This window comes from Cololabis saira, chromosome 9, assembly GCF_033807715.1.
Source record: "Cololabis saira isolate AMF1-May2022 chromosome 9, fColSai1.1, whole genome shotgun sequence".
In the NCBI taxonomy this organism is placed as follows: domain Eukaryota; kingdom Metazoa; phylum Chordata; class Actinopteri; order Beloniformes; family Belonidae; genus Cololabis; species Cololabis saira.
This window is the reverse complement of record NC_084595.1, coordinates 31886951-31900704: the sequence shown is the minus strand read 5'-3', so window position 1 is coordinate 31900704 and position 13754 is coordinate 31886951. Positions and strand designations below refer to the sequence as shown.

Below are 13754 nucleotides of genomic sequence, written 5' to 3'. Positions count from 1 at the left end.
GTGTTTATTTGTTAGGCGATGTTGTGCCTGGTATGGATCAGAGCTCGGACAATATTGAAGCAGACTTGGGCTTTCAACACGTTCCTGTTCTCCAGCCAACCCGGCTTCAACAGCAGCAGGTCTCCCAGCTGGCAAGTGGTGCTAGTGGTCTTCAGCATCCCAGTCCCCCTAATGATGATGTTGACCTTGATGCCCTTGCTGAAATTGAAAGGATAGAATCTGCTAGTGAGAAATGTTCCAAGGAAGTGCAAGATAAAGGTATTCCATCTCTTAATATAGATTAAAGAAGCCATATCTTTATGATTATGCTACTATGGAAATATTTAATGAAAGGGCATAAATGTTGGTGAATGTTGATGCAGAAATGTTATAATATGTTTTTCCTTGTCTTTTATTTATTTATTTATTTGTTTGTTTGTTTGTTTGTTTGTTATATAGACAAGCCACTGAAGAAGAGAAAACAGGACTCTTTTCCGCTGGAGCCAGGAGCAGGGGGACCCGGTGGCCCTACAGGTGCTCCAGGCAGTGGATCAACAGGAGGGGGCAATGCTGGAAAATTGACTCCACAAGAGGCCACCGCAGCTGGAAATGGTGCCAGCCGCCCTCCCCTCATGGTGAGCATCGACCTCCAGCAAGCAGGCCGAGCTGATGGCCAGCTCGACCCCTGTTTGGCTGCCCCTGTTCCTGCACTTGAGGCCCAACGCTGGCCTGAAGAACCAGCTGGTGGGCCGGCTGCAGTGGAGGGTTCTGACACAGCTTTGCGGCTGAAACCAGACGGACGACCAGAAGTCATCAAGAACAGGGTTGATAAACATGACAACAGAAGAGAGGGTCGGGAGTCATCAAAGCACCGTCATGATGAGAAGTCCTCAGACAGACGAGGAGAGATGGCCAAGTCATCAAATCGAGGGGAGCATGGACGAGACAGGGACCGCGAATCTGACAGGGATAGAAGGCATCGGAATGAGACTAGCAGTCGAGACAGACCAGACTCTCGCTCCCGAAGTGATCGAGATAGGTCTGGCTTCCAGGCCTCTTCCGCAGGAGAGCCTGGTCGGAGTGGCAGTAGGCAAGATGGTTCCAAACCGGCGTCATCTGCTGCTGGTCCTAAAATTCCAGATTCTTTTCCCGCTCAGCTCCTGGGAGGGCATAGTGGAGCACTGAAGAACTTCCAGATCCCTAAGGTGATCTGGGCTGACTAAACCAAATACCTACCCACCTACCAATCATTCAGCTGTCACTGCCTGCAATCTTACAAAACCAAATCACTCCACTGTTGTATCCTGATTTTGTTTTCCCATTTTATGTATTTTATTTATATATATATATATATATATATATATATATATATATATATATATATATATATATTATATAATATATGGTTTTGGCACATTAACCATCATCTAACCATTTGTTAAAAGTGGTAATGATTACTTTTCTTTTTTTTTTTACCCAAGCAAATGCCTTGAAGATATATTCCACTGTGGACAGATTTATACCGAATGCCACATGAAATGATGCACAGCTGAAGCCTTGTTCATGCTTCTGTTAACTTGATGCAAATGGAATACCGTGCTTTATGAAGTTTGCGTTTCAATGACAGAAAAAAAAACAATAGTGGAGTGGGAGCGGACAAATTAGGAACAGTAAAGGCATGAGCGGAGGTGGTCTGTGTGCCGTGTGAACAAGTCTAGTAGTAGGGACAAAGCAGAAAAGTGAAATGATGCAGTGCAGCGGACCAACCACAGCTATTGCAGTCTGCATTGTGTGGACACAGTCAAAGAAATTTGTAGGTGCATGTTGGGCAATGCAGAGCTCTTTGGGGGTGGGTTTGCATCAACACAGAGGCTCTGCGTAGCAATGCTATCGATATGTCAGCCTTAAGTGCGTTGTGGCCCCATCACTTAGTATTCTGACCTAGTAATTAGACTATTTTGCCCAAATACACTTGCCTCATAGAAAGTACATTTCTTTCAGGCAGTAAGAAATAATTACTTATCATACTATACATCACTTTTCTGGTTAAAACTTCAATATGAAAACCAGTAACAGCACTCAGCATTATTAAAACATCAAATCGATTCAATATTCAATAGAATACTATATTTTTATGCTGCACCGCTGATTAGTCTTGTTATTGTCAAGCTCCCCTCCCTCTTTAATCAATGTTTCATCAAGTGTTAAAGAAAGCCATGTCAGTTGACAGAAGATGGATATTACCTCCATTGCAGTTGAAACTATTATTTCACTGTGCTTTGTATGTGTTGTGTGGAAATTTGGCCCAAATTGCTTGTGGCAGGGTTTTTTTTTTTGCGGCTTTTGTAGTGTTGACAATATATCATGGATTGACTACCGTATTTTAATTTAAGTCATGGAATTACTGGCAAATGGTGGAATATATCTTTCTTTGATTTTGGGTCAGTGGAAACAAAATCACTAATATCATGTCAGTTCCAATCATCTTTTACTTAATCCTACATTGATTATTTTGTTCTGTTAACAAAATCCTATTTTTAAAATTGTGACACATGAATGTCATAGATGTTTGAACCTAACCCCTTTGTCTCCATCTCCTCTTCATTGTTACAGATAAATCGGGATAAGGATGGCAGTGGTTCAGTTGAAGGTCAACTTTGGGGCCAACCTAAGGTTAAACTAGAAAGGCTGGGTTTGGTTAAGGATTTTGAAAAGCGACCCAAACCTGTTGTGGTTTTAAAAAAGCTGTCAGTTGACCAGATTCAGAGAATCATTCGACACAGCAAGTCTGGAAAGAACAGGTTCTCATCAGGAAGATCTGGAAAAAGTAAGAACATAAAGCTGTGGAATTGCAAGCAATATTACTTAACTTTCAAATATCTTTACAGTGTGTTTTTATTAATTTTTTTAATACTTGTCCATGTTTGTCACGCACTACTCAAAAAAGTAATTGTCTGTTTAAATATTAGGTGGTATGGACCCAGCAGTTCTGAAGGAGCTTCCCCCTGAGTTGCTGGCAGAGATCGAATCTACCATGCCCTTGTGTGAAAGAGTAAAGATGAACAAAAGGAAACGAAGCACTGTAAATGAGAAGCCAAAATATGCTGAGGTCAGCTCAGATGACGACTTTGATGCAAACGGAGAATGTAAGTTAATTCATTTTCATGTCATTTCTCTTTACTAATTTTGTTTTGAAAATACTAATTTGTACGAGATGTTCGATAAACTAAAGCCTTGTTTCCCGCATCGGTCCAGGCTTGTCCGGCCGGTTACGCTATTATGTGTGTTTCATTATAAAAGGGTGCTATTGGCGTCACACGATACAATATGTCCATTGGTGGACAGAAAATCCTGACTGCCCACAAAAAAGCAAGTGTGAAACGAACACCAAATTGCTGTTCAGTTGACGCCAGACATTTTCTTGTGTTTTTTCGGCTGCGTTTCTCTTCACCACCCCCAACCTTCTCTCATACAATGCGGCATGTATTGTACATACAAAGATGTAGCCGGGCAGAAAAAAAACGACCTGCTGGATGACTTGTTTGTAGCGCCACGTTTGTTGTCGTCACACTAGTATGGCGCCATGCTAGGCATTTGGTCTAAACCCTGCAGTGGCGGTCCACCTTGCAGTAGGAATGCTCATCTGAACTGACTGGACCATTCTAACCCTTCCAAACCATACTGGCCCAGACCAAACTACTGAGTGGAAACAGGGCTTTATATTCATTTTTAATGTTGTATGTTGCTTTTGCACATTTTTTAGTTTGTATTTCTTGGTGGTTTTTCTACAGCTGCAAGAAAAAGGCATCGCAGAGACAAAGACAGAAGCTGGGAGTTTGATGAAAGGGAGAGACGGGGTTCAGGGGATCACCGGAAAAGTGGGAACCGAGACAGTCGACGAGGTTCAGGAAGCCGCTACCGTGACTCTTCCGAAGAAGATTCACCACCACCTAGCATGAGTGAAAGTATGTATTTAAGCATTTCAAATTATGTTTTATCTGTTGTGACACAGACTTTTATATGCGTCTTGGCCTTTTACCTTAAAATAACAAATCTAGACCTTCAAGACTAATGCACAATAAGAAACTGAGATATTTAAAAGTATATTATTTTATTCAGTTGCAAGAAAACTGAAGATGAAGGAGAAGCAGAAGAAACGGAAAGCTTATGAACCCAAACTGACGCAAGAAGAGCTTATGGACTCATCTACATTCAAGAGGTTCTTGAACAGCATTGACAACATACTAGAAAATCTTGAGGATGTGGATTTCACTACCATGGGTAAATATCAGTGATTTGAAGTACAATAATTGCATTTACATTAACAACTGATTTTACAGTGAATTTGTATAATGTATTTTGTGTGTGTGTGTGTGTGTGTGTGTAAGCAGCAGATGATGATGAAATGCCTCAGGAACTATTGCTTGGCAAACACCAGTTGAATGAGCTGGGTAGTGAATCTGCCAAAATTAAGGCCATGGGCATCTCCAGCAGGGTATAGTATACATTGATATAAAAACATTATTTAAGCTATTAATGTGGACATAAAGAAAAAAACATGTCCTCTGGTCTGTTTTACAGATCCCATCAGACAAGTTGGTAAAGCTCCTGAACATATTGGAAAAGAATATCCAGGATGGTTCCAAGCTCACCACCATGATGAACCATGTGAGATCCTTTTCTCTTTACCCCACCCCATTAATTAATTAATTTTTTATTATTTACACCATATTGTTTCTGTTGACAGCGCTATTAATGATTTGGATGGTGGTTCATTATTGCTGGGGAAAATATTTAGTCCTTTTCTGTCTAACCTCAGGACCATGATGCTGAAGATGAGGAACGACTTTGGAGAGACTTGATAATGGAGCGAGTCACAAAGTCTGCAGACGCCTGTCTGACAGCTCTTAACATAATGACCTCATCGCATATGCCAAAGGCTGTCTACATAGAAGATGTCATCGAGCGAGTTCTACAATACACCAAGTTCCATCTTCAGAACACACTGTATCCACAGTATGATCCAGTCTACAGGGTGGACCCACATGGAGGTGATCACTATTATACTACATTATTATTCCATCATTTTTCTTATAATGAACAAGGCTTTTACATGGTTGGGATTGAAAATAGATTAAGCTAATGAGTTACCATTTTTGATGACTTACAGTGACCATAATAAACACTAGTGCAGATTTCTGTTGAACGTATGATTGTGTCCAATTTGTTGAAATGCATCAAATTGTACGAAAGAAACTTAGAGAGCTCTTGTAATACACCTGATAACCATATTAAAGCCACCTGCTTTTTTGTGCACCAAGTCATTTGGGCCCTGTGGCTTGGGAGCTTTCAGATGTAGTTTGTTCTCAGACTTGAATATAGGGTGTTTATTGGGGTGGTCCATCACTTTGAACTTGTTATTGCTTTACTCCAGTGATCTTTGTTGTGTCATAGGATCAGTTGTCTTGCTGGATGAAGCTTTTACCATTGGATAGTCTCTCGGTCATAAAGTGGTTTTAATATGCTAATCCCTGCAAACCAAATCATTTAAAAGTTGATTGATTTTAAAATAGATGATACACAAAGAAATGTTTTAACTATATATGAGCTGTTGATGATCAAAAGAACTGGAGTATTTTTTTAACAAGGCTGCTTTATTTGTCTAGGTGGCATGTTGAGCTCCAAGGCAAAGCGTGCAAAATGCTCAACACACAAGCAACGTGTCATTGTGATGTTGTACAACAAAGTTTGTGACATTGTCAGCAACATTTCTGAGCTCCTAGAGATCCAATTACTTACAGACACCACCATTCTCCAGGTAAAAAATAACTTTACTTAAAACAAAACTGCATTTGGTTCAACATTTCAGAAATTGCATTGCAAACCAGATGAGGACTTGTGACCTTTTTTTTTTTTTTAGGTTTCTTCCATGGGAATCACTCCATTTTTTGTGGAGAATGTCAGTGAGCTTCAGTTGTGTGCCATTAAACTTGTCACAGCGGTGAGTCTTTGAGTAGAGCAGTTCAATGTTTATCTAAAAATACTTTAAGGGACCATTGTGATTGTTTGGTCGAAATTATTTAAGTCACTTTTTTGTTCTTTAATGTCTCCCCTTCAGCTGTATATACTTGTTGTGTTTTTACTATTTTACAGAAATGAAAAGTGAAAGAACATGTATTATTTCCCTTTTCTCCAGGTATTCTCCCGATATGAGAAGCACCGGCAGCTGATCTTGGAGGAGATCTTTACCTCTTTGGCCAGACTGCCCACCAGCAAACGCTCACTCAGGAATTTCAGGTATCTTGTTGAACATCCATTCACATAGATTTATGGCTATGTAGTGTTGTGAGGCATGAATAAGGTGAGGGTAGTTTAATACTGAAAAATATAAAGTAGAATGACTATATCCCAGTATAACAATGACATAACAAATTCCAAAATCATTGTTTTTCTAAATGTCACCCTTGATAGTAGCCAACCAGTTATTTTAACCCCATATCTCTTAGGCTGAACAGCTCGGACCAGGATGGAGAGCCGATGTACATTCAAATGGTAACTGCTCTGGTGCTTCAGCTGATCCAGTGTGTCGTCCATCTCCCCAGTGATAAAGATTTCTTTGACGAGTATGAATCCAAGGTAACTAGCCAATCTGGCACACAGAGGTTATCACACGAGCAATTATCACCTGTTTGACAATGCAAACACTATATTTAGAATACTTTTAAGCAATAATATTATTATTTTTTTTTTTCTAGGTGGATCAAGATGTGTTGATAACCAACTCTTATGAGACAGCAATGAGAACAGCTCAAAACTTCCTTTCAGTCTTCCTCAAAAAGTAATTACTGTTTCATTTGGCACATGGTAGTGATAACGTTGTATGATTATGAAACTGTATTTGTCTGTTTTAACTATAGAGTTTGTGAAAAGATGATTTGTAAGCTAAAGGAAAGATAGACCCCTTTTTTCCTTTCTTATAATTGAGGGCTTTGGCTTATTCTCACGTTCTCTTCTCCATCAGAAATAGTAACAAAATCAGCATTATCTTGATGGTGCGGTACTGGGCTGCCTGGTACTGCAATAGATACAAACAATACATTAAACCATCTATTTGGCATATTACAATTCCTGCCATTCATTCATTCTCATTATGCCTTCTTTTATGTATTTATTTATTTTTTTTACCACAATGACCCGCTTCCATTTTTTGTTGCTTACTTTCACTTTTCTCGGCCTCAGGTGTGGCAGCAAACAGGGAGAAGAAGATTATCGGCCATTGTTCGAGAACTTTGTGCAGGACTTGCTCTCAACAGTAAACAAACCAGAATGGCCTGCTGCAGAGCTGTTGCTCAGTCTACTTGGTAGACTGCTGGTTAGTGTTTATTTCTTTAATCCAAGAAAACAAACTCTCTATGCAAAGGTTTCCTGAGATTGGATTATTCTAATTGTGTTTTTAAGAAAATAAATATCCTTACATGAATAGGTCTAGAATAACATTTGCTTAGCTTTGTTGTGTAATTTTTGAGTCTGAAGTACTGATAAATGTCTTGTCTTTTTCTGGTTTTGCTCTAATCAGGTACATCAGTTCAGTAATAAACAGACAGAGATGGCTCTGAGAGTGGCATCTCTAGACTACCTGGGGACAGTGGCTGCCCGTTTAAGGAAGGATTCAGTCACAAGTAAAATGGACCAGAGATCAATTGATCGTATCCTTCAACAGGTACAAGTTCTTTTTAGTTACAACCAGCCTCAACATTAGGTGACTGTTAAGACTGAATGCTGTAATTTCTATTTGTGGTGACTTTGACCCATAACCCATAAGGACCCCAACCCATTTCTACTTGAAGAAAAAAATGTGGGGTGTATTACAGACGTAGAAGTAAGGAGGAAATTTCCAGGACATTTAAAGGCAGTGTAACAACTGTCCCATCTGTGATACCTGTGGGTTATAAGTAGGAGTGCAACAGATCCAAAAACATGCACATCAGATCGTTTCTCAGATCAGAGTCACGGAGCAGATAAAAAAAAAAAAAAGTTTTTTCTTTTCGTTTATTAACCCTTTTAAATTATTAAATTGAAATATATAAATCAAGTAAAGTGCACAAGGCATAATATCTTCTTTTCAACATAATGAATGCAACTTAAGAAGGCAAGTCAGCTTCCTTGAAACATGGATAGTGAAATAAAGCTAATGTCCATGTCATCAAAGAAGAATAAAAGAAAGAAAGCAAAGCATACCTGAGCCTATATTTTACAATTCTTTTTCAAAAAGACATGGATGTCTACATTGTCTGGGGAAAGTGTGGACCTCTTTGCAGTTACTATAGGCACATTTCCAGTAGCAGGAGTTCAAATCTGCTAGACACACCGACGTGACGGCCGACCATCGGCAGAAAAGCAGTTGGACTGAAAGTCAGCTCCCGTTTACCTGAGTAGGTTAAAAAAAGATACTTCCGAATACAGAAGTATTGAAGAAAACAAAAACAACCGAAAATGATGGATCACTCTAGTCTAGAGTTCTAAACAGAGCCCGCTGTCATCAGTCAGTGTTATCATTTTTGATATTGATATTTTTGATTTGAAGTCAAGAAGGATCAAATAGCTAATAATGAAAATATAGTGGCATTCACAACACAATAAAACACAATCCAAACCGATGCGATAATAGTGTAGTGTCTGTTATTTTATTTTTTTTAAACATACACTGCGGTCGTAGCAATTGAGACCAGCAGGTAGTCTCTTTCTGCCGAAAAATGTCCCTCTCCTACTACAGGGCCTTTTTCTTTTATTTTCCACGTAAAGGTTCCTGAAGGCCAGGTTACAGGGCTGTTCCAGGTAATGGAAACGCGCAAATGGCCCAGCTCTGAGAAGTCTACCCAGAACTCCCATTAGTTGAAACATGCCTTATGTACTCTGTCTGCACACCAGTAGCATTTGAGATGGCTTTATTCCAGTCGGATTGTGCAACACAGGGCTGCATAAATGCCGCGAATGTTGAGCAGCCTTCGTTTTCACTCCTGTCAGTGAAACACCAGGGTGATGTCGCTTCAAATGCGTGGCCATCCTTGATGTGTTTCCACTTTCATACGGCTTTCTTGAGCCACAGTGCCTACACACTGTCATGCTTTAATCCACCAACCTCTTGCCTTCATCTTTATATTTGACAGGGAAGCCAAAATGCTCCCATACAGGGGATTTAAATGACGCAGGGCGTTCAAGCTCCGCTGTTCCTCCGCTTGCCATGACATAAATCATGGCAATTCATAAATCAATTCGATCTGGACGGATCGCGGATCAATGATGATCTGTTGCACTACTAGTTAAAAGTAAAAATTGTTTTATCCATCAGTTTAGTAAATTTGGATGTGTGTATAATATATATCTCTGATTCTAAAGTCTACAGGCAATGATGACACCCAGCAGCTGCAAAAAGCTTTACTGGACTATCTGGAAGAAAATGCTGAGACGGATGCTTCTCTGGTGGTGGGTTTATGAAAGACTGAATGTGCCAGTGTAGATATCCAAAACTAGTTTGCATGTTCTGTCCTTCTTTTCATTTTATTTTCAAATGTTTTGATAGTTTTATAATTTTGGTATTTGGATGTACCCAAATACTTTTCAAGCATGACCATGAAAATCCTTTGAAAATGGATATTGGATACATTTCTTTCTATACTCTGCTCATTGTGTTTTACTTTTGCATTAAAGTAAAATTGCTAAAAAATACATAAGATTTTCTCCGCATTGAAATAATTTTCAGTTCAGTTATTACATATAATTCATTTTTAAAGTGTTGAGAAATACTGTTTTCATCACCATAATCTGTTACTAATTAATTCTTTGTCTTCTAGTTTGCTAGAAAGTTTTACGTTGCCCAGTGGTTCCGTGATGCTACGACGGAGGCTGAAAAGTCTATGCGGAGCCAGAATCAGAAAGATGAGGACTCATCAGATGGACCACAACATGCAAAGGAGATGGAAACAACTGGTGAAATCATGCAGCGTGCAGAGAAGCGCAAGAAGTTCTTGCGCAACATCATTAAGACAACACCGTCTCATTTCACCACACTGAAGTAAGGATTGTTTCAGCATTGTGCCTTTTTTTTCTTTCCACTGTGCACTTATTTTGTCGGATTTGTACTAATAGACATACCTTAGTCTTACTAACCTGTAACTTTCTGCTTCTTCGTTTTTCCTTAAAGAATGAACTCTGACACTGTGGACTATGATGACTCCTGTCTCATCGTGCGTTATTTGGCCTCCATGAGGCCGTTTTCCCAGAGCTTTGATATTTATTTAACACAGGTAAGATTAATCTATCTATCCAGCTTGCTGTTTAGCTAGCTATCCATCTCATTATCTCATTATCTAATGGAAGCACAGCAGCTGGGAAATTATTTCATATTTCACACATGGTATTAGTAATAACGCTGACTGGTTTGTCTTATCAGGATAGAAAGAAGGCAAATTTCTTTATAAGCTGTTTGTTCTTGATAGATATTACGAGTTCTTGGGGAAAGTGCCATCGCTGTGAGGACAAAAGCCATGAAATGTCTGTCAGAGGTTGTGGCTGTGGATCCCAGCATTCTGGCAAGGGTATGTCTGAATTTATGTTTACAAGAAGGACATATACCTGAATGATCCTGCCTCATATTCTATAAAATATGCATACTGTCCTTACTGAGGTGCTCATATTTGTGTACTGTGGAAAATATGCTTTTACTTCGCTTTCTGCGGGACCGTATGTCTTTTTTTTTTTTTTTTTTTTTTTTTGCCTGTAGCTCTGGTGTGATAGAGCTTGATGAAAAATAATGGAAACATTGTCGCGTTGTTGTTGTTAATGTTATATAATTCCCTCTACGTCCGTAGTCGGACATGCAGCGTGGTGTCCATGGTCGGTTAATGGACAACTCCACCAGTGTGAGAGAGGCAGCTGTAGAACTATTGGGCAAATTTGTGCTCAGCAGACCACAACTCACTGAGCAGTACTATGACATGCTCATAGAAAGGATACTGGTAAGTTTTCCACCCTCTTTTTTTGCAGTGATCTTATTGTGTGTTAAGTTTTAAAAATATTAATAATTAGATATGACATATATTCACATTTGTTCAGTAAACTTATGCGCAAGTCCACCAAGCTACAGTCATTTGCATGCCTTTCTCTTATGAGGAAATATTGCACAAGCCATCTCATGTCTCAGTAGGCGTTTTTAGATTAGACCCAGTTTTTATCCCTGGATGATGAACCCGTTTTTTTAATGTGCATAGGGAAATGTAAACGCAAGGCCTGTTATTGCCTCCTCGGTGCCTGAAGCTGAGTTGAGGGAAGGAAGACTAGTTGGGAGGCGTTATTGACTGGTACTATGGGGCTGATGCAGGAGATGGAGCGGGTGGTGGATCCATGCAGAATAAGAGTGGGATTTGCTTAGCAACTTCCCCCAAATCGTGATGCACAAATCTGACCAGCAGTCTCCCTCTGTCCTTCTGTTGTTAGTTGAATTCAAATAACTTCTGATGCTCATCAAGTTTAGTTACCCGAGTTTCGTGCCTTGCAAAGTCGCAGTCCTCCATTTTAGTAGGCAGTTGCAGATTATGGTTCTGTAATTAACTGATTTAAGACATCCACGGTTCTGAGGATGAGGAGCTTGCAGACATCCTCTATTCGTCATCAAAGAAATCCCACCCACGACCCGCCACCCCACGTCTGTTTTGTTTATATTAATCCTGACCTGCAATTAAGTCTACCCATGGAGGCGAGCTATTTGCGGGGCCAGTTCGACACGCCATAAGTCAATGTAAAAAGGGACAGGCGACGCACTAGATTTACGCGTTAAAAGCGGGGTATTTGCCGATATGAAAAGGGCTAGCGATAAGTTATGTAGTGCCTCCATCAGACTGATTTGATGTAGATATTCTGTTGTTATTCCATTTTGCACTATGACATTGTTTGCTTCAGAATGATGGCATGGTTTAATTGGGGGATGAAAAACTTCTAGAATTGAGAAACAAGGGGTATCAGAAGAAAAGCTTTTAATTATTTCTCTCTATTAGTAGTGGCCCCAAGCATTGGAAATAAGAATGGAGCCAGATTGAAAGCAAGTTCGATGTGAATGGGTTAACACATTCACCTGTTCTGAAATGCAGTCACAAACTGATGGTTCTGTCAACTTAGCATTTGGGAAGTGAATGTATTTACATTGTTGTACTTGTTGTCATGGAAATATTAAGAAGGGTTCATGTGAAGTTCACTTCACAAGTCTTTACTGCCACCTGGTGGCAAACAAATGCTGTTGCATTTCATAAATGAATGTCTTCTGGAAATGAAAATAAGAGTTGTTTTAGTTGTAATGCTTCACAGCGTGATAGATTGTCATGCCCTTTATGATTTAAAAATGTTAATATTGTTTTCCATGTGCAGGACACTGGGATCAGTGTCAGAAAGCGCGTCATTAAGATCCTCAGAGACATCTGTCTGGAGCAACCAACCTTCAGTAAGATCACTGAGATGTGTGTGAAGATGATTCGGAGGGTTAATGACGAAGAAGGTATCAAGGTATGGATACGCTTCAGACTGTACTGCAAAATATGTGTCACATAAGCTAGAATTAGAACGATTTTTTTAAATAGATTTACATTTATTGTATTTGACTTGTTTTTTTTGTTTTCTCTTCTTTTACAGAAACTGGTGAATGAGACATTCCAGAAGTTGTGGTTCACTCCAACTCCAGCGCATGACAAAGAGACCATGACCAGAAAGATTCTCAACATCACAGATGTGGTAAGTAAGATTGATGCATTCGTAATAGTGTTACTCTACTTTCATTATACCATCAGATTCCCAGATGTTGACATCAATGATTAAGCTCTAATTGTTTTTGTGAACTTTGGTGGGTATTGTTCATCTACCTGTGTCGTTACTACTTCAGGTTGCAGCATGTCGAGACACTGGCTATGACTGGTTTGAACAACTTCTTCAAAATGTAAGTATTTCATTTCCCAGTTAAGCTTGGGTAATTAAGACTCAAGGCAATATTGTACTAATAAATTCTTTCCTGATCCAGCTTCTCAAATCTGAAGAGGATGCATCGTATAAGCCAGCCAAAAAGGCCTGTGTTCAGCTAGTGGACAATCTGGTTGAGCACATCCTCAAATACGAAGAGTCCCTTTCAGGTATGCTTGTTTATACGTGTGTGTGTGTGTGTGTGTGTGTGTGTGTGTGTGTGTGTGTGTGTGTGTGTGTGTGTGTGTGTGTGTGTGTGTATATATATACACGTGCACACACACACTGGGATTAGTTGTGTGTTTAAGTTTAATCAAATTAGATTGCAAGTTTGATACCTTAACATGGATCTTCTGTAAAAGTAAGTAATGTTACCTTGTATATTCATTTCCTTTTTTTGTCATAGAAAACAAAGGGGTCAACTCAACACGGCTAGTGGCGTGTATCACCACCTTGTACTTGTTCAGCAAGATCAGAGCCCAGCTGATGGTCAAACATGCCATGACTATGCAACCCTACCTAACTACAAAGTGTAACGTAAGTTGTTGTTACTCTAATCTTCTTCCTTTTTTCCATTTATTTTAAACAAGTACAAGGCACATGAACAAACAAAGCCATGTAATAATGTGTTCCTTTGTTACCCTTTTTTGTTTAACCAGTTGCTGGCACTGGTTAGTCAGTTCAGAACTGGTTCAGCCTCAGAACCTTGTATAATAGGTTTGATTTCCTTCCACAGCCAGGGGGCTACCATAAAGCCACCTCATTATATCAAACAT

General features: G+C 39.5%; 1 protein-coding gene across 4 annotated transcripts in view; it reads left to right on the top strand.

Annotated features, from left to right (window-relative positions):
- The window catches only part of nipbla (NIPBL cohesin loading factor a), a 43725-nt gene that overhangs the window by 20426 nt on the left and 9545 nt on the right, over nt 1–13754 (top strand). For 3 of the 4 annotated variants that reach the window (XM_061729264.1, XM_061729262.1, XM_061729263.1), the window contains exons 11-36: nt 16–258; nt 439–1184; nt 2593–2806; nt 2949–3125; nt 3771–3944; nt 4099–4260; nt 4371–4474; nt 4561–4647; nt 4799–5030; nt 5646–5797; nt 5900–5980; nt 6176–6276; nt 6486–6615; nt 6735–6817; nt 7219–7351; nt 7556–7699; nt 9376–9462; nt 9831–10051; nt 10181–10283; nt 10476–10574; nt 10848–10994; nt 12397–12531; nt 12658–12756; nt 12905–12958; nt 13040–13148; nt 13385–13515. In XM_061729264.1, the coding sequence (XP_061585248.1) occupies nt 16–258; nt 439–1184; nt 2593–2806; nt 2949–3125; nt 3771–3944; nt 4099–4260; nt 4371–4474; nt 4561–4647; nt 4799–5030; nt 5646–5797; nt 5900–5980; nt 6176–6276; nt 6486–6615; nt 6735–6817; nt 7219–7351; nt 7556–7699; nt 9376–9462; nt 9831–10051; nt 10181–10283; nt 10476–10574; nt 10848–10994; nt 12397–12531; nt 12658–12756; nt 12905–12958; nt 13040–13148; nt 13385–13515 (4148 nt within the window). The remainder of the gene's footprint in view (nt 1–15; nt 259–438; nt 1185–2592; nt 2807–2948; nt 3126–3770; nt 3945–4098; nt 4261–4370; nt 4475–4560; nt 4648–4798; nt 5031–5645; nt 5798–5899; nt 5981–6175; nt 6277–6485; nt 6616–6734; nt 6818–7218; nt 7352–7555; nt 7700–9375; nt 9463–9830; nt 10052–10180; nt 10284–10475; nt 10575–10847; nt 10995–12396; nt 12532–12657; nt 12757–12904; nt 12959–13039; nt 13149–13384; nt 13516–13754) is intronic. The other variant, XM_061729265.1, reaches the window with a different exon arrangement.